The sequence below is a fragment of the Lepisosteus platostomus genome, chromosome 2, assembly GCF_059453375.1.
Source record: "Lepisosteus platostomus isolate fLepPlt1 chromosome 2, fLepPlt1.hap1, whole genome shotgun sequence".
Lineage (NCBI taxonomy): Eukaryota > Metazoa > Chordata > Actinopteri > Semionotiformes > Lepisosteidae > Lepisosteus > Lepisosteus platostomus.
In genome coordinates this window covers 47097341-47117857 of record NC_142612.1, presented here as the reverse complement: position 1 = coordinate 47117857, position 20517 = coordinate 47097341, and the positions used below count along the sequence as shown (strand labels likewise).

The 20517-nt window shown below is 35.0% G+C and overlaps 1 protein-coding gene across 4 annotated transcripts; it reads left to right on the top strand.

Annotated features, from left to right (window-relative positions):
- The first annotated feature begins 4254 nt into the window (after positions 1–4254).
- LOC148676398 (interleukin-18 receptor 1-like) lies at positions 4255–18934 on the top strand. Of its 4 annotated transcripts, none has more exons than XM_088607676.1 (11): positions 4255–4692; positions 6001–6065; positions 8042–8240; positions 9355–9529; positions 11073–11220; positions 11841–11909; positions 14021–14150; positions 15286–15431; positions 17226–17384; positions 18119–18271; positions 18557–18934. In XM_088607676.1, exons 2-11 carry the CDS (start codon positions 6017–6019, stop codon positions 18898–18900), a joined length of 1572 nt encoding a protein of 523 aa, XP_088463802.1. In that variant the 5' UTR covers positions 4255–4692; positions 6001–6016; the 3' UTR covers positions 18901–18934. The 4 variants fall into 4 exon arrangements, with proteins under 4 accessions (XP_088463802.1, XP_088463801.1, XP_088463800.1 ...); XM_088607675.1 differs by having other exon boundaries at positions 4255–4772; positions 7988–8240; XM_088607674.1 differs by having other exon boundaries at positions 4256–4692; positions 7988–8240.
- Positions 18935–20517: the final 1583 nt, after the last annotated feature.

Genomic DNA, 20517 nt, shown 5'->3' with positions numbered 1-20517 from the left:
GAAGGGATATGAGCTTATTTTTTTAATAATTGCCTTTCCAGTGTTATTACTCTTTTAAGATGGATGTCCATTGCTAGTGCCTGGATGTCTAGCAGAGGCACAGCTGGAAATAATTATAACACAGGTCATGGTCAAACATCCAAAAATATGACCAAACAATCAGGGATCTGCAGGGTGTGGAACCCACTCCACCTGGTTATTTTTTTGATCAATCAGCAATCGTATTTTCCCCAGGTAAAAAAACATTGTGTTTCACTTGTAACTGCCCCTCTCTCTGCCTAATCAACAGATTTATGTGCAATAGAAAGTATACTTTGTTCCCACAGAATATTAACCTGCTTGGTATATTTTACTTTATTCATCATGCATATACTGTATCTTATGTATCTACAGTATCTCACATATGGATGACCCAATTTATTTATTTATCTTTCTCAATTATAAATATTTCTAAATCTTAATATATCATAATTACAAGATAATTGGATATCTCATTATTACGAGATAATGTTATCTTGTATTTATGAGATTATTTGATTTCTTAGAATTACGAGATATTGATTACGAGCACATTCTAGCACAATTGTCATATAATTCCTACATTATGATTATCTGACTTTCAGTTTTAAGCAGTAGAATCAATTTCAGGGCACACTTGTTCTTGTTTGAGAATATGTCTTCACGGTTAAAACTGTGTTTATATGAGGTACACACCGTAACATTTCATTACGAAAAAACCCAAGGGGAAAGTCAGTCTTTATGCATTTTGCAGCATTGCACATGGTCAGGAACACTAAACCCACAGTATCAGAAAACCTATCAATAAGTTGTAGGTACTGTCATTGCAAATGTAACGGGTTGTTCATACACTGATGTTGTGTCATACAAATTACAAAGTTCAGGTGTCTGTGAAGCAGAAGTCTCTTTATTTCATATGCATGTGGAAGTCTGGCATGCAACCACCAGACTTAAAAAATAAGTAGCTGAAGATGGTCCTTTATACTTTAAAACAAAAAGAGTTATTATGACACATTCTAAACAAATGACAAGATAGCGACACATGCCAATTAATTATATCTAAGTTGCAGACTGGACAACAGTTCTTTTCATGTTCTGGGTGTACAGCCAGCTTACCAAATACATGCTCTTTATCTTACTGACAAAGGACAGGCAGCATCTTTATATATTTGAGCGCAAAGCCAACTTCAAGCCACTAGACTGCATAGTTTGCAAAAATACAAAACTAGAAATTATATTATTATCTCACTTCCCATGTGGCTCTCTTATCTCTTCACTGATATGGTTGATGCTACATTTAATTACTAGACAATCTGTTATCTCGTAATTACTAGATAATGTGGTATCCCATAATTACAAGATACATAACTCAGGATTTTTTTCCCTTGGAGGCAGCAATGAGCAACAACCTGATTGTTGTCTGAAATTAGTACCTAATTCAAATTGGGGCTGTGAAAATTAAAATGTAGTTATAATTCAGACAACAATCAGGTTCTGATACCAGTTTCCTATTCAGTTAAATTGTATTGAATAATGTTCGACCCGCCAAATTTAGGGGCTACTAAATGCTATACAGCTAATGGGTCTGTTTCTTTGGCTCATATTGCTAATAGAGAATAAACAAACCCAAACTAAGAGAAATACAGTATATATTTGTTAACATTAATAGCATAATGACACAACACTCAACACTACACAACATACAATGGTTACCTTGGGCGGAGCGGTGGCTCTGTGGCTAAAGATCTGTGCCTGTGGCTGGCTCCTGAGCAAGGCCCTTAACCCCAACTGCTCCAGGGGTGCTGTTCAATGGCTGACCCTGTGCTCTGACTCCAAGCTTCTCATTGTCTATGTGTCTCATGAATGCAAAAAGACAAATTCCTAATGCAAGAAATTGTATATGGCTAATAAAGTGATCTTATCTTATCTTATCTTACGAAAGGATATGAAAAGTTCACTGTGTTTGAGAGCCCCCACCTTTTTTAGACGTAGAAAACAAAGAAATCTATCTAGAAACTTTAAAACAACAAATTTTAGGATAATGGATGATGAGGAATACATCTGTTCTTTGTTCTTCCTTCTCCTGCTGTGCTTTTTTCCTTTCTCTCTGTCTATTCCCAGATTTACAGTATACTATGGTCCGTTCCTATGTAGGCTATACTAATAACCTCCCTAGGAATGTCAAAGTGATTGTTGACTATTTATGTTTTAATATGTCTGATATAATGATTTAGCAGTGAATGACTTTAAGCTGAGTGATTTATTAGGACTTTTTTATCTCCCTGCATGTTAACTTGCCTCATGTCTCAAGAACAGCTACATAAAAACAGCAACACAACACCATTGTTTTTAACTTTCAGAGTAAGACAATCAGTCAGAAAAGTGTTAAACATTGCTTATGCTAATAAAAAAGAACTTTGATTTGATAATTAGAAGGATGAAACAAAAACAAACAACAGATTTGAGGTACTTACCCTAATTTAGTATCCTGTTTGTGATGCCAATGTAAAACAATGAATAACACTTCTTGGAAATTTAAAATGGATTGAAGATGTAAAAAACATGATTTTTTTAATAATATTTTTTTGTGAATTTCTGTAATATTATCATAAGCATATGCTATTCACACAATATCCTTATAAAATGTGATAGCTATCATAGTCTTTTAAGAACTTTTATTACATACCCACCCAGTTTCAAACTATCTACTGTTTTAAAACTTGTTTCTCTGGCAATTACTTCTGAACTTGTTTGGGAGAGAATAAGAAATGTGGACATGCACACCTACAGAGCCATTTAACATGTTTTAAGCTCCACAACACCAGAGGAGAATAAATATACTGTAGAATTGTGGTGTCTCACTATCTAAAAGCCTCCAAGCACCTAGAAAGTCACAGGAGTGGCTGTATGATGGAGAGATTAGAGAGTCCTGCCTGACTAATACCAAGCTTACTTTGGCAGCCTACGGAGCCATTTTTGGGCCATTGCCTGGGAGAAGCTAGGCAATGTCAGCTAGGCACATGACCAAGAGTAGGCAATAGAGATCAACCAATCAACCACTTTTGTTGGTTAAGCCACCCAGGAATCCCAATGAATCCTTCTCAATATGTTAATTCAAAATGTATTGGTTATGGTAGAAGAGGTGCTAATGGTGAATACCTGAGCCACAGAATTCAGAAAATTCCCCAGATGTAGAGCTTATACAAAAGCATCCCGTTCCCAGTACTTTGAATAGTATTTGTTTTCTTTCTGCCAGTGTGTTTAGTCAACTTGTGAGTGTACATTACAATTGCATTGCCAAAAGGTGGCGTAATTGTATTTAATCAATGCTTGTAAAGTATTTGCCTTTGTAAAGTGTAAAAAAATGGTATTGCATCATCCTATCATAAAACTTCCTAATTTCAAGTACTGGTCAGCACGAAACTGAAATGTTCTATGTGTCCAATGTGCTGAGCTAGGAGAAAAAGATTAAAAAAATATTTTGGTAGAACATCCTTACTAATCAAAATGCCTTACAAAGCCAACTCATCATAAGGATGTGAGATCAAGAGACATCACAAGTATATTGGCCTCTGCTCTTTAGGTACAGTAGATTTTAACTTGGGGTACCACCTTACCATTCAAATTACTGAGATGTTATAGTCCCAGTGAAGCTGGTGTGAAGCCATAAGTGAGAGCACAAAAACAACTGAAGGAAGCAAGCCTCATTGTTTTTGTGCTCTCACTTATGGCTTCACACCAGCTTCAATGGGGCTGAGGGGTTCGTTCAGAATGAGGCAATGGGTTCGTTCAGACAAAAAGGATAGCAAACCATAGCAAAAGAACATTACCTGCATCCCCAATAAAATGCCATATCACAGTGTTCAGGAGACTCTAGATCACTAGTCTACTTACACCTTAGCAAATGTGATTTTTGGTTCTGTAGTTACTGTAGCTAAAGCATTATTCATATACAGTCTCAATGATGATAGCTTTGCACATCCATTTGCATGTATTCCTGTATTTTCTGTAAGTAGTGATTGAGTGTGTTGGGGTGATCTTGATTTGGGGGTTATTTTTAGAAGGTGAAAAGGAATTGCAATTAGTACTTACAAAAGTGTTACAGTAAATGTTTTATTATGTGATTTGGTATTGTAAAAAAGCACTTTTCCAGCAAAAAAGGTTTATTTTATAAGTGCTGTTGAAGATGTGTAAAAACATTTTTCTGTGAAGCTGTATTCAATGTCTTTTTTTCTCATGCATGTGCACTAATAGCACGCATGAGCAATTCACAAGGAACACTGTAATTCCACTTCCCCAAGTTCCCACTGCTGAATTTGTGAGTGGGTGTCCAAATCGCACTAAAAAATTAAGAGCCATGCAGAAGATTTTTTTATAATACAGAATTCTTATTTCCTGGTTTTACTTTGAACTACGTTAGCAGTGACTTCATTTTTTTAAATTTCCAATAATATTTAATATATTTGAAGACCACACAAAGAAAACGAAAGGATGGTTTCCCCTTTTTGTTTTCATTTTTTAACGTTTGTTCTCCACGATTAGAAACTTCAGACGTATTCAGATCAGAACAAGTTCTGAGAACAGAAACGCCAGTTTCACTTGGTACAAGAAAAATATCACTCCGGCATTTGAATTGTCAGCGTATTCTTCTGAGAGTGAAGCGGCGGTGTGGAGGTACAGTATGAATTTAGGACTCTTTATCGGATTTGTTCAGTGTGCTTTTCCTGCCATGTGAAGTCAAGGAACCACACATGGTTTGTTCATTCGTTAATTTTACATGAAATGTTTTTGGTTGTCATTGTGAGAACAGGTTACACATTCTTTCACTTTATGTTGGTATTTCTGTACATAATACAGAAAGTTTTGGTTTTTTTTTAATTCGCGGCAGTGCGGTAGTAAATTTAACTTTGAAATGTATCCTTTTCTTTTCGGTCCTACTCTAGTAACTAGAAAGGCTTCAAGGTTCACAGAAACGCTGCTAATTAAAATAAGTATTTTAAATGTTATGAGAGAGGGAGGATTGTGCCTATTTAAAGTAAAATAAATGGACCCTCACCATAAAATAATTCTTAAACTTTGTGTGCGTCTTAAGGTTCTTAATTTAGACAGAGCTAGAATCATCATAGGCAGAGCAGAGAAGCTTAAGGGAAGATTTTCCAATTAAGGTGTTTTTAGGTTTTTTAAAACTTAAAGTTTTTTCAAGCTGGAATTTATAAAAAATAATAATTCTAACATTATACAATTATTTTCTAAAGACCCTTTTGTGAAACAAACTAAATAAATGAACCCAAGCAGTGTAAACTAAAGGGAAATCCTTGGAAAATCTGACAAAATGTGTTAATATACAATATTCATAAGGAATATATACTGTATATAGCGTATATCTTGAATCTTTTGGTATATTTATAGGAATGCCTTTGAAAATATTCTGAATTCCCAGTTTAATATTTTTGATGTTTTAGTTATTACTGATTGTTTATTGTAATTCATGTTTTTAATTTGACCTAAAATTTAATTTGCAGCATCTACTGTAGAAAGAAAATGTCCAATATAGTCAGATTGATGAGATCTGATGCTTCAAATACAGTCCAGATGTTTCACATTTGGCTGATAGCCTGGTCACTATTACAGTTCAATTTCATTCTAGGAGCAGCTGCAGAAATTTGTGAGAAATTAGATATGGATGCATGGGCAGATGTCCAGGATATTGTATCTTTCTCACCCAATGGCAAAATGGAAAGGAGGTGTAACTAAATAAGCCACTACAATTAAAAAATGTTCAGACACACAGTATTTTACATTTTACTCTATTCAGCCAAACAGTGAACGGGTGCAAGCACTTTAATTAAAGTATGTTCTCAGAGCTCCCTGGGACTCAGGTCTCCTCTCAGAACTGACCATAAATTCAGGTGGGCTACTTCACATGAAGTGACCTTCTAATATGAACCTAATGACACTTTTGATTGATTTTTCTCTTCCAAGGCATTGACTGCTGAACATGCAGACAAAGGTCCTCTTGTCAATGTTGCTGTTGGCAGTATTGAAAGGTAAAAAAATGTATTTTGCTCATTCTTGGTAAAAATGTATTTTGCTTTGATTGTAAATCACTAAGTAATGTATTAGCCTGCAGTTTATAATTTTATAAAATGAGATCATTATGTTCACCTGACAGCACCAATGGACTTTGTAACTATGGCAAAATTGTGACTGAACTGAAAAGTTTATGCTGTGTTAGTTTACAAGCCATTATTTAAACATTTTATATACATTATATGCCTGTTTTCTATTCTTTTCACCAAACTACTGTACAGTCAGTTTCATCAAACCACTGTAGAGTTGCAATTTGGCTGGTAAGAAAAGCACATGCCACTTAAAGAACAGACTTAATTCATGTCAGCTGACAATTATTAATTTAAGATTTTGTTTCCATCTGTTCATTCTCTGTTAAGTGAATATTCCTGGTAAGGACAAAATAAAGTATCCTGGAAGTACAGGGTCCAAGGCAGGACTGCGTACAGAACTGAAGTTCTCCTTCACACAGAGAAAATCTAGAGATATCAATTAACCCATCAGACAGGACTTCTTGCATTGGAAGGAAAGGAAAACTTGTGTACCCTGAGAACACCTACAAAGAAATGAAGAGATGCAATATCCACATTGAAAGCGCCCTAATCTGAATCCACAACAGTAGCAGTTTTGACTACAATGCTACCTGATTCTGTTTTCTTAACAATAATGTCAGTATTTGAACAGCCAATATAGCTAAGTGGTATAAAAATCGAATATCTTTTCATAGTTTCAATATTTCAACTAGTTCTAAAGTACAGCAAGATGTTAACAGTTGCATGTATTCGGTACAGAGAACTCTTGCAAATAGCCAAATTCACATACCGTAAGTCCACCCCTGTACCATTGCATGATGTTCTATAGTATATACAATAGTATGTAGAAAGACATACATACAGTAAGCCTCCCTTATATGGTAATTATGGTGCTAATCCATTGGTTTTAAGTTAATTACAATAACATTGATTAATTAAAATGAGAGTTATCACAAAATTATTGTTAACAACTAAGATAAACAACATTAATTCCTCCTCTATTTCCAGGAGATGCCTGCACTTTCACTCTCTAGCTTCCCAGCTGTTCCCCTGATTCGTGATTAGCATGCCCCAATAATTAAAAGGGCAATAAAATAGTCAGTGTGCCTGTAAAGTTGTCTTCAGCGTGTCGTTCCCCATGCTGCTGATACAAAATCAACAGTGTTCTTTATCATACAAAAACAAGACCATGCTGAAATTGCACAGGGGACAAGGAGAGGCTCACTCACTACTAGATACATCTCACAACCCTAGTCTGCTGCACAGATCATTTGAAAAATTGTGCAAAAAAATTAATCCCAGTGCAAATAAGAGAATTTGCTTATGTTAAATTGCAGATGTTGCATGGTAGATTTTCTTGTACCACTATGCAGCAATTAGTTTTTTATATTTTAAATGTTTCACACATTTCACACAAATGTTTCACGGTACTTCATTGAATATGTCAAAATAAAAAATTCCAGGTCCGGGATATCCTAAGCAGCAGCGCACAAATGGCTGAGTGCCATTAGGGATAAGGATGGATTAGTCAACCACACTTCTCACCCCTGTAGTCTCTTGGATACCTGTATGTACAGTATGCTGTGCTGTTTGAGGGGAAGTGCCTTTCAATAGGCGCTAAATGGGTATAGGCTGTATTTCTATTGTATGTTGCAAGAAATGCTTCAAAGGTGGGTGATCAGTCCATCTTGCTGCTTTCGCATTCTCCCTTGTCTGCAGTCATGGTGTTCGTAGCTATGAGCCAAAACATGATAAATACACAAATGGCTATCCTAAATTGTGTGGCTAGAACTAAATTAATTAGTAATTCTCAATTGAAAAAAAAATGAAAACACTTTTTACTATATATTATGTTGTTTTTTTTTCAGAGAATGTGTGTAGCTACTCTCCCTGTTCCATAAAGAATATGTTTGTTCCTGAAGGTGAACTTGCAATTCTGACATGCAGTTCTACTGTGAAATGGAATGGTAATAGCTCTAAACAAGACTGGAGTCTCAGCTCCTCAAGTGGTTTTATGGAGCTGAAACCAGAGCAGAGAGAATCAATGATCTTTTCTGGGACAAATCTCATATTGTTGGGTGTCATGTTAAACAACAGCGGGATCTACCAATGTACCCTGCGGTATGTAATAAATGGTGATGTTAACAATATCTTGTTCATAATCAGTATTAACCCATATTTATTCACATATTTCACCAAAGCCTTTACCCAAGATTAACTATAGTAAATAATAAAATTACATTTTACAGATTTATTTTTTAGCATTCTGTCTTTGATGTTAATTTTAATTGTCATTTACCAAATTAATTTATGTTTCATGAGCTCAGAAGAGGTATTGCTGAAATATAAGTTGACCAAAAAACATTTATAATTCTTAATAAATAGTTTTGTGCTTGAGTCAGTGTGTGTTGGGAGTGGGGTGGATAATACTTACTTTATGTCTGTAAGTGTCTATAATGGAATGAATTATATCAAATTCTAGATAAGTATAAAATGTTAAGCAGTGTAATTATACATCGGTACAATGATAAGTAGAACAGTCTAATAAACTGTGTATAGCGTATAAACATCACATAGTGAAGCAGAAATTACAAATCCAGATGCTTTAAGCAGAAGCAGAATTAGTTTGTAGTAGAATAATAACTTTGACAAGAGATACTTATCATTGTGTGTGGTTAAGTTAGACAACAAGTACCATCCTGAGCCAGAGAGATGGATGATTGGATTTGTGGTTATAGTCTGAGTAGACTCAAGAGAAGCAAAACACATTGTTGTAGATAAACCATAGGGTTACATATCTATACATAAATTATTATCCCAGGATTTCAAACAGACTAATATTTTTCCAGTTTCAAAGTTCATAACAACAAAATGTCATGTTGAGTATTGAAACAATTACTGAGTATACTCAAAATATAGAGTATTGAACTTAAAATAGCTACCATGACACTAGTCACAAAGTGTTTTATGTTCATCTTATATTTAATTGCATTGTAATCTTAAAATAAAAGAATCAAATAAAGACAACAAGATTGTATGTCAAAATCTAGAAATGGGTGCTGGCTAAAAGAACAGGTGAAAAGTTTTAAAATAATTAAGATCCAAATTTGTTCCTGCAAGATCTCAATGCAATAATATTGGCATATAGGTAGCTTTCACATGTTTCTTCATGTTCCTTTTTAATTGTATATGTACAGTATGTGAAAGTATGTTCTCATGTGTGTTAACACTGCAGAAATGAAACCAGTGTCATCGCATCCAATCAGTATAATCTAACAGTATACAGAGGAAAGTGCTTCATGGAGGAGTACTTAAATCCAGTAAATGGCTTAGTTAAGAATTCAGTCACTCTGCCTTGTAAAAAGAAGAAGGATATTCCTCTCCCTAACCCATGGATTACATGGCTGAAGGTACTGTATTTTAACTGCCACAGGATTAAAATCTCTAGCAAAAGCTTCTGCAATGAAAACTGGTACAGATCTGTAGAATTAGTTTTGGAAGTAATTTAATTACTGAATAAAATGTTTTTAGCAAGTTATCAGTCATTTCACAGTGTAACTAAAATTTAAGTTTAATAATATTCCATATTTTTTTCAGACTGTGGTTTATGAAAACAAATAGAAGGAGCAGCTTCTGTGGTTCCTTCTGCTTGCATAGAAGGCTCGCTATGTGTCAGGGGGCCTGTTGCATGAGCATGTCTACTTGTCCTGTTCTCTCCTGAGCATTACAAGAGTACTTATATATATATTTAAACTAATAGTAAAAAACTATCAAATTTTGTACATTAGTATATAAATGAATATGAATGTTGTGTATTAGTACAATTTATCTTATTTTCAAATATACAATATACATATGTTGCTGAGAAGTGTGAAGTAGAAGCCAAATAAATAATTAAGAATCAATTCATGTGGAATAAGTGAACCCCTAGTTTACTTAGCACAATTAACGTGGTAATTTGAACCAGATGATCAAATAATTGGATAACAGTAAACAAGGGCTGAGTTTTTCCAACATTTTGAGTTTTGTGTTCACTATACAGGTTAGTGGAAACAAGCCATACCACAATCACATGAGCTTTCAAAGATTTCCTCTGTAAAAGAGTAGTTGAGAGTTCATTGTCAAACAGTCAACAAATGGAAAAGACCATAGTGACGCTACATAGTCATCCTGCCATCCTGCCCAAATTTCTTAAAGAGCAAACCTGGAAAATATTCCTGTTCATACCTCAACCATCAGTAATAGACAGAATGGAACTGGTTTTCATGGGAGGATAGCTAGAGATAAATCATTTTGTTCTAAAAAAACATTTTCACATGTCTTAAGTTTGCCAAAGAGTACTCTTAACTAATGGATGAGTGTTCTCTGGTCAAATGAGTCAAAAGCTGAACTTGAACCATGAATCTAGCATTATAACAGCAAATTCTGGAGGAGAAGTTCCAGAATGGCTGGAGAGTAAGAAGTTTGGGTTGTTCATGCAATGAAACCCTCAAATGTCACTAACTTGAAGCAATTCTATGATGAATAGTTCCTAAAAAATGGAATTTCCTAAAAGCCAATATAAGAGAATGATAAACAGTTACAGGAAACTTCTAAGGGAAGTCATTCTTGCTCAATCAGATGCCATCAGTTGCTGAATGTGAGGTTTCACATATTTATTCACACAAGAATATTTACTATTGGGTCATTTTGATAATTACATAGTCCAAATGTATAGTATATTTTTGTGTTACATTTTAATGACCTTTTATACATACTTTCATTATGATCGATGCTTAAAGTCTAAAACAGCTTAAAGTCTTAAAACTTCTTCTCGGTACAGTATGCATTCTCTGTAGTAGTATTTTACTCTGAAGGAGTATTTTCTCCTTCAATGATGTATCAAAACATTACTTAATTTAGCACATTATTACATTTATACAAGTATTTTATTGTTCTTTTCTTCTTTCTTAGGATTGTGAGAAGAAAATTATCTCTTCAAATGAGATACATTTTTCCAGTCTAACACAAAGTGATGCAGGAATATACACCTGCATTCAAACTTATGAGTATGGAGGCAAACAATACAATTTCTCAGAATTCACAAAGCTGATTGTAAATGGTAATGTACATTTTAGTATTTGATTTATTTTAGCACTACAGTTCTGTTCTGTAAGTATGGATTTAAACTGTATTATAATATGATCAATATCTATGAGGAACTAAAAAATCTGTGTATAGACAATGAATCTTCAAACTACTGTACACTTGAAAGAGCAAACACAGTAATTCAACAGTCACTATTACCAATATAACCAATTTGTGATTAATGGGATTTCGGTGCAAAATAGAACTAATAGCAATGTTAAAATCAATGATAACCATACTTGGACCCATCAGTCTGAAGCCTTATTCTGATTCATACTGTATATGAATATTCATACTGTATATTAAGCAAATTAAGAGTGTGTGATTCCCTCGGATAAAATGCTAATCGATCACAGGGTTACTACCAGTATAGCTGCTGCATATCTATAAACAGTAACTGGCAAAACTAGAACAGTCTACTTTATGGTGCAACTGCTAAACAAGACAAAACTATTTCTGAACTGTCTGTATTCCTCCAGTACTCACATGACAACCAAGACTTAGCCTACAATCAGGCACTACATTGGTGTAATTCAAATCATAGTGTTTAATTATTTTAAATAAATAATTCTAATTGGTATCATTTTAATTTAGAGATTTCGGACACTCTGGAACCCCAGATTATTTACCCCAGAGAAAATGATGCAATTGAAGTTGAATTGGGTAAGTTGCTAGCAATCAATGTAATTCACACACATGTTCAATATGATATGATAAATTATTTTTTGGTTTTGGTTGTGCCATAATTTAATGACTTGTGAGCAAGATTCACATGGGGATTTCATGATTTAAAGTCATGTGTGGTGTTGATCACATACAGTACAGCACCTGCCACTGGTGTGTACACCATTATCTTGAACTCCAGTATACAAATGTCTGGGCACAGGTTGACAGACATATTCCTTATGGTGCACAACATGTTATTTTAATTAATCTTTTAGCAACCCCAAGATTAATAATGTTTTTAGTTGTGTGTGATGTTAACTAGTACAATATGAATCTACCACACCCGTAAAAACGTTGGTCCCTTAAACAACAGAAAATGTTTCAGCATTTCTCCTGAATACAATTTTCAGCCAATTCATGTAAGCACAAAATCCTTTCTGAGACTTGGAAGTGTCATCAAAGTGACCTTCTTATCCACGTGAAAAAAAACTGCAGCTTTTTTAAAGCTAGCTCACAGCTCAGGGACTTATTATATGGTGGGATGGTGATGCAGTGCTTAGCATTGCTGCCTCTCAGCATTGGGGCCCTGGGTACAAGTCCAGACCTGTGGTGCTGTCTCTGTGGAATTTCTGTGTTTTCCCCATGTTTGCATGAGATTTGCCAAGAGCTCCAGTTTCCTTCCACAGTCCAAAGACATACTGGGAGGTAAATTGGCTTCTAGGGAAATTGACCCTGATATGTGTGTCTTTGATTGTGTCTGTGTACAGTATATGCTTTATGCTGGTTGCTTGCCAGGAGAGGCTCTGGCTCCCCTGTGACCTCCAAGTGGATGAAACAGTCCAGAAAATGGGTGGATTATATTGAACACCAAGGGGAAGAAAAACAGGAACAATAAAACAAATGGAATAAAACATAAGAAACAGGAGGTGTTTCATAATGCTTCATAAGCAATAACAACTCAGCAAGTTTTGGGAGTTGTAATAAGTTGTGCAAAGTGTAAAGGAGGGCTTAACCACCAAAATCAGGCACGTTAAGTGGCTGTGCTCTTAGCTGTGTGGGAAAGAGTGAGAGTGTAGTAAGGGATGTTATCATTCTTATCTGTAAAAAGTATCCATAAAGCTGTTAAATTAAGTGAAGTAATGTGATAGGCCAGTTAGAACTTGCAGTATATGCAACAAAGTACTTCTTACATGACTAATGATGTAATGTTCACTCAAACCAAAAATGTATCACCTGGCTCCAGTTTATTTAAAACTACCTTCACAGAGTAGACCTGATCAGCATACTGTGGTGAATGGCAAATACTGGAGAGCGACCATGTTATTTAAAGGCCACCAGGTATCAAGACTATGTATTAAGATGCTTCTGAATATCTGTGCCTGATGTTCCATAGTGTCATGGACAGAAATTCACCAAATTCACCTAAAATGGCAATCCTTATTTTAGAAGATAATAAATTCAATGAAAACCATAGCCTGAGAGAATTTTAAAATCAAATACTCAAATGGTGTATATTATGGTATACAGTAGAAATTGATTTTAAATAGAAGATGAGGTCATACACCACAATAAAATCACCTCCATCACCAATTTCCATGGCCAGTGGGGCAATAGATCTTAACCAAAACCCAGGTGGTACAATCTAATTAAATAGTAGACCGTCATTTTGTGATACATTTAAGCTAAATTTCAGTTCAAAACGTTGGCTATTTTCTATCACTGACAAAGTATTTGGGGAGTATTAAACAAGGACAGTTGTTATTTATTCTATTAGGCTATCTAAGCCCCTTGAGTTCTTTTTATTTTCGCGGGGGGAAGCGGTGAATCATATATATACTTGCTTTCCAGGAGACATGCTTTCCAGTTGGCCAGTGTACTGTACGTTTCTAAGCAAATGCGACCCTAACAAACCTAGGCCTGTATGGAGTTGCATCCACCATACACAACCTGATGGCAGCCCTGTATGCATGCAGTACATCACAGTTTATTCAGTGAACTAAAAACATTGAAATTATATAAATTTCAGTTTCCAAGTCAGTCTCCAAAAACACAATAAAAACATTTTTTTGTCTTTAATATATTGACAATTGATTTCATTTTATTTTTAGGTATATCACAAGTAATCACCTGCAAAGCAGTTTATAAAGATAATGATTTTATCGTTTTGTACTGGTTAAATGACACAGATCCTGTAGAACAGTGCAATAATGGAGTACGTGTCTGTACTAATGGCTCCAGGTAAGAACTTACTCTTTATGTTTTAGTTTCTAAAATCTACAGTTCCCCTTCACTTGAGATTTGATAATGTGCATACAGTTTTATTTAAATTTTCATAGACTGGTTTTCTAATAAGAATGTTAAATGTCTGTTATTGGTTACTAAGTGAAACATGTATGGAAAACAGTGAAACTGTATACTAGAAACAAGAATGAAAATCGAATACATTGAATTGCTATTCATTATTTATGTTTCATTTTGTAATTTCTTCCATATTATTAAATATTGTAAGGATTTTGTACTGTATTATTATTATTATTATTATTATTATTATTATTACAACTAATTTATTTAGGGATAAACTTTTTTCCAAACCAACTTAAGCTGAAACCCATTCCTACAGCTTTGTATATTACCAAAGTAATGTCAAGAGATCTTGCTTAAAGGGGACACTGGGGATTTGAATCCACTATATCATACCACTGCCTGTTGCTTACTGGTAGCAGTAATGGCTCACCCCATTACTTAAAACACATCCAGGAAGCAAAAGGGGTGGCAAATGGTGAAACTGTATGTAGTAGAGAGAACCAGCTGTTTGAGCATCTCTGCTTGGGTGTTGGCTAATGATATAGGCCAAAGTTGAACTCCAGTCTAAGCAAAGGCCTTTTCTTGTTTACCTGTTGAGTTTCACACTGCTGTTACTGCTGTAACATGTTCATTCTCTGTGCTGGGTGCCACATGAACCTGCCAACTTGAGAGCTCAAGTCTCAGTGCTGCTAATGGCTTGCATCCTGGCCATTTTGCAGAGAACTAACTTAATACTTAAGAAAAATGTAGAGTTAGCACAAAGATAACTAAATTCAAAGGTTCCTGATGTTTCCAAACAAGTTAGAATTATAAAAAAATACACACAAGTGCACAGAACCCTACAGAACAAAGTTCATATCAGGAGGATATGAGAGGTAGAAAAGTGACAATTGATCTAATAAAGATAAAAGACAATCCAGATTGAATAAGAATGTTTAAATTTGGATTTGATAAAGTTGTGGAGGAGGGGCTTACTCAGCTGGTGCTACATGCATATTCACATTAAAAACAACATACCTGTTTTATATTGGCTATTTTAAAGTACTGAATGCTCTGGTACTGTTTGCAGCGAACACATAATTGATGGGAAAACTCAACTGATTTCATCTTTAGTGATTAAATATTTTACTGAAGAGGACATGATGAATAAATATGTCTGCAAACTAGATGGTGGATTAAAAAACAAAAATGTATCTATAACCTTTAAACTAAAAGGTAAGACTTGAATTGTAAACATTTTTTCTTTGAAAACAGGTTGGGATGTAATATTAAGTTTATGTATAAAATACAGAAGTGGGTTATGGGAGTATGGATTGCGCTATAGGAGTATTTAATAAGCTGTGCATCCATGTAATTGAAGTTGATACCCTGGCTTCTTTCAATAAACAGCTGGATGAGATCCTTAAATCAACTAGCTACTATTACATGGATTAGATGGGCCCATTATTATTACTTTATTAGCTTTTCTGTTATATATGGCACTTTAAACTTATCATACCAATGTCATTATACCTGCCAACAATTCCAAGAGTATATTTTTTGGGAGCCATTGTAAATTAGGTATTATAAAATTATTATTAAAACGTTTATGTGGTGTTTTTATCAAAAAGGTAACTGAAAAATAAGGAGGTAAATGGACAAAAAGATACCCCTTTACATTGTACTTTATGATCTTGAAATTATTGTTTATAACAGTTAATAATTGCTTGCATTTATATAAAACTTTTCATCCTTAGGAATCCTGATGTAGGAGTGTACTTTTATGTAACTCTGAAGTGCATCTACCTGTAACCTTTAGCAGCCTCTATAACCTAGAAACCTGAATAAATGACACTTTAGGTGGAGAAATAAGAATATAAGGGTGAAATTTAGCTAGAAAAAAAGTGTCAGCCCATGGTGGACTTTAGGTTAATACTGGAATTAACACCTCTGCACTTATGAACAGTGTCATGGGCTCTTAATGACAAAGCAGTGAACACTTGGTGTGAGCAACTTTGATGTCCTGCTCTACAATGCGCCCTGATCACCAACCTGAAGACTTGGTTTGGGCAATTTAGTCCAGAGGGAAGACTGCCACCTACTGGTCTACTAATTTTTCTTACAACAATGACCTTGTTTTCTTTAGAGGTAGAGCTACTGTTGTTTCTATGAGGGGTACTGAAGCAGCAGTCCTCTGTTTAGCAAAGGTGTATTGCTTAGAATTTTGAAGTTATTCACAAACCCATGCTGCATATGGAGTTATCACCCTACCGTTAGTACCTCAAGACAAGCAATAGTCTTAAATAGTCAAATAATCTTTCTTTGTGCTCGTAGTACTTAGTTTATGATTGTGTTACAGTCCTCCCAAAAGCAATCCTCAGTAAATAAAACCACTTTGAAAGTTACAACTGAAGAATGTAGGAAATGTTACAAACAAAAGGAAACCGATTTAAGCCACCTTCCTTAATTCACTGTAACATATTCATAAACAGTCACTTCTTCAAGAGGCACAAATTGTGAAGCTTGACTACTAGGCAGGTTATTTCTTGTATACCCCAGCAATTCAATGTTTGAAGAAGAACCTCCTGTTTTTATCCTTCTTAATTTTATTTTACTTGCCTTTGTTTCTCTGCTGAATTTCAAGTAATCCCTTGTGTTATCTTTGCCAGTAACTTTGAGGATTTTGAATGCACTTACCCTTACTGTCTAATTTGTTGAAGACTTAGGATTCAGTTCCTTTTTTCATCCACCAATCCTTATCTTAAGAGGCCTGGTCATACAAACAGAACACTTCAGAAAAGCCCCAATTCTATTCTTACCTATGTTTTTTTTTTGTAGAAGAGATTTTTTAAGCAAGATAAATAGTTGGGCACAGGAATAAAAACAGATTTTTTATGAATGTATTGGCTGTTATTGATTATCATAATTGTTGATTATCATTAAATATAATCGAGTTTATTATTTTGTCACATTATAGACATCTAAAACAAATTAATGTTTTTATATGTTGTTGTCATTCATGTTTTCTAGAGAGTAATCTTCAAGGAACACAATCTATTTTTCTGTGGTCTGGAGTATTGGGAGTGTTTTCAGTTACAATAGTTACTGTTACAGTTCTGTATGTCAAGCTAAAGATCTACATTGCCCTGGTCTTCAGAGATTTTACTGGTAAAGATGACACACTTGGAGGTAAGACAGTTCTGTGTTATGTTTTTTTCAGTTATGTGGTTTCTTCACATTTTCTGTTCTTCTTTTGTTCTGTTCTGTTTTTCTAGAACTACTGTATGACAGCTGATAATGTAGCCAAATGGAATAAAAATATGATTTTACAGTAAAACTCCCATACTGATCCATTTATACTTTATACCCCTTTATACATTTAGGATGTTTTTTAATTACAGTTTTTCTGCAACTACTGTATGACAGCTGATAATGTAGCCAAATGGAATAAAAATATGATTTAACAGTAAGACTCCCATACTGATCCATTTATACTTTATACCCCTTTATACATTTAGGATGTTTTTTAAAATATTGTTTGGTGTTTTTACCAGATGGAACTAGGACTCCTAATTGGCAATTATTATCTACTATTTTAATTTTTCCAGCATCACTGATGCCCTTGTTGCATATGTAGGCTTCCATACATGCATATGTATATACATTCACTTAGTTCGGGGAAGCCTTTGTCTTTGGCTTTTGATCTAGCTGTGGATTCTTGTATGTTGATGTCTCTGTTGAGCTTTGCATTGCATTCTCTCAAAATAGTTTCTTGTATCCTGGCTAATGTGTAGTCATCTCATTAATTTAACAATAAGATGTTGATTTGCCTTCCATAGGTTGGGCACAAGTTCAGTCTGATATGATAGAAAAATATAGGTTTATGAAAGTTTCTGGTTTTCTGAAATCTTCTTCTGTTTCAGATGGCAAGGAATATGATGCCTATATCACATACTATAAGACTAGTAGTTCAAAATCATTTATTCCAAAAGAAAGAAATAATTTATTAGAGATTCTGGAGCATCACTTTGGCTACCGGCTTTGCATTTATGAACGTGATGTTCTTCCTGGAGGAGGTAAGACCCTTTGTAAAACAACTAAATCAGGTAATTTAACATTGTAATGACTAGGCCTGACTTTTCTGGATATGGATAAAAGTCGGTGAATTGCTCATCTGTATCATTTACTCTGTAGTGGTATAGCTTGTTAGAAATTCCCTTAGTCTAAAGAAATGCCTCTTGCTCTTAGTTTTAAATGCACAAATGCATTAGGGAATTGCACACCAGTATATCTTCTTACTATTTAGAGAACATGGTCCAAGTACTAACTTTTTATCACCATTTCACATCCTGATTTTTCAGCTTTTGCGGACACCATTCTGGAATACATTGACAAGAGCAGAAGGTTGATAATGATACCGAGTGCAGATGACCCAGCTCATGAAAGTCAATATGAGTTAGTAACTGGTCTGCATAATGCTCTGGTTGATAAGAAAATACAGATCATCATAATTCAGTGTGAACCAAAGGCAGACTTGGACTCTTTTCCGGAGCCTTTGAGGCTTCTTGTGAAGTCTAATGGAGCAGTTAGATGGAAAGACAGAAAGTCGAAAGAGCTGGAATCAGTGTTTTGGAAGAAATTGCGGTATTTGATGCCAGCAAAGAAGCGGACTGTGTCCAGTCCAGAAGAAGTAAATATGGTGTGAACAAAGCAGGAAAATATAGAACGGTTTGAAAACATTTATTTCCCCCTGGAATTATTGCTCAAATACCATTATGAACTGTACTGTCTTATAGTCTATGAGGTTTATTAATATGCACATTATTATAACACACTTCTGGCTGTATCTTTAAATTTGCTTCAAGTTTAAAGTACTGGAAATAATTATGGAAACAGGGAAACATGGATTTATAATAAAATCTACACCATATAAAATTATAGCTTTCATGTGAAAATAAAATGTTACCTCATTATGTGTTAAAATAACATGCTACAATGTCATTGGATGTCAGACCACCTATCAGAAAGTGTCACATCTCTTCAAGGCCAATATACTGTATATATTAGGCAATATATAGGCAATGATGCCATAGTAGAGATGTAAATATATCATAAACACCATGGCTATGAAAAGGAAATTTCACTTGATAAGAGTATAGTCAGAGTAAAGTCTGTGTTTTAGCTAATGAATGCTACTTCCACTGACAACTTGCTGCTTGAATATATGTTTCACTCTGTGCTTTTTGTAAGACTCAGAGGGCTTGTTAAGAATCTGGTACTTAACAACACAATAGAGATCTTGGAAATAAACCCTGCTGCAAGAAAGTGTATTACAATTTCTTCAGAAATGGTAAAATTCATATTTGCATTAGATGTTCTCAGCGAGTGTGTTGTTCAGAAACGTTCCTCATCCTGTTTTTGTTATTTCCTGTTCTCAACAAAGTACACATACTGTACAGTATACCATCCAGGACCACCAAAATAACAAATTAGCAACATTAACTCTACAGGTTTTAGTTAGACTTTAGTACTTCATGTTTTCATACTCTCATAGCTCATAGATTTGTGGGGTGGTGTGCACCTTTTATTAAGTGTGATTTTAAATTGTTTTTATCCGTCCAACTATTTTGTTACTGCTTTATCCAATACAGCGCTGTGGGGGAGTCAGGGCCTATCCCACAAAGCAACGGATGCAAGGCAGAGTACACAGAGACCCAAACTCACACAGGAGCCAACATTTTTGTCAGAAGGCAATTATCCTACCAATATCTCTTTGAACCATGGGAGGAAACCAGAACATACAAGAAAATGATACACCACAGACAGGTGGAAAAAAGCCCCATTTTGAGTAATGAAGGGATCCATATTCGTAGTACAGGCTGGTTTATTGAAAAGATGCAATAATACAAGGAGCAAAGGGCTGATGTAGTTGAAAGAATTATGTCTGACGGAAACACCCAAAGCTTCCCACACAAGGGCTGACAGAAGACTGAGGCAGAACAAGACAGGAGCAGCTGAAGGGATGCAGGCAGGTGACCGTGCAGAGATGCAAGACTGGACTAGATAACCAGTAAGCAACACCGGACTGGAAAACAGAAACAGGACTGCACAGGATTACCACAAAGCACTGAAACAGACTGAAATGATTAAAACAGAACTCTCAGGTAAGGACAGAGGCTAACTAAGAGTGACTTGATAACCAAGCCCTGAGCATTAGTGTTGCAGGACTTAAACACTGTGTTAATCATGGTTAATGGGTAGTATGTGGCTGGGACAGCCTGATGAATCTGGTGTGTGTAGCACTGGGCAGGGCTGAGCGCCT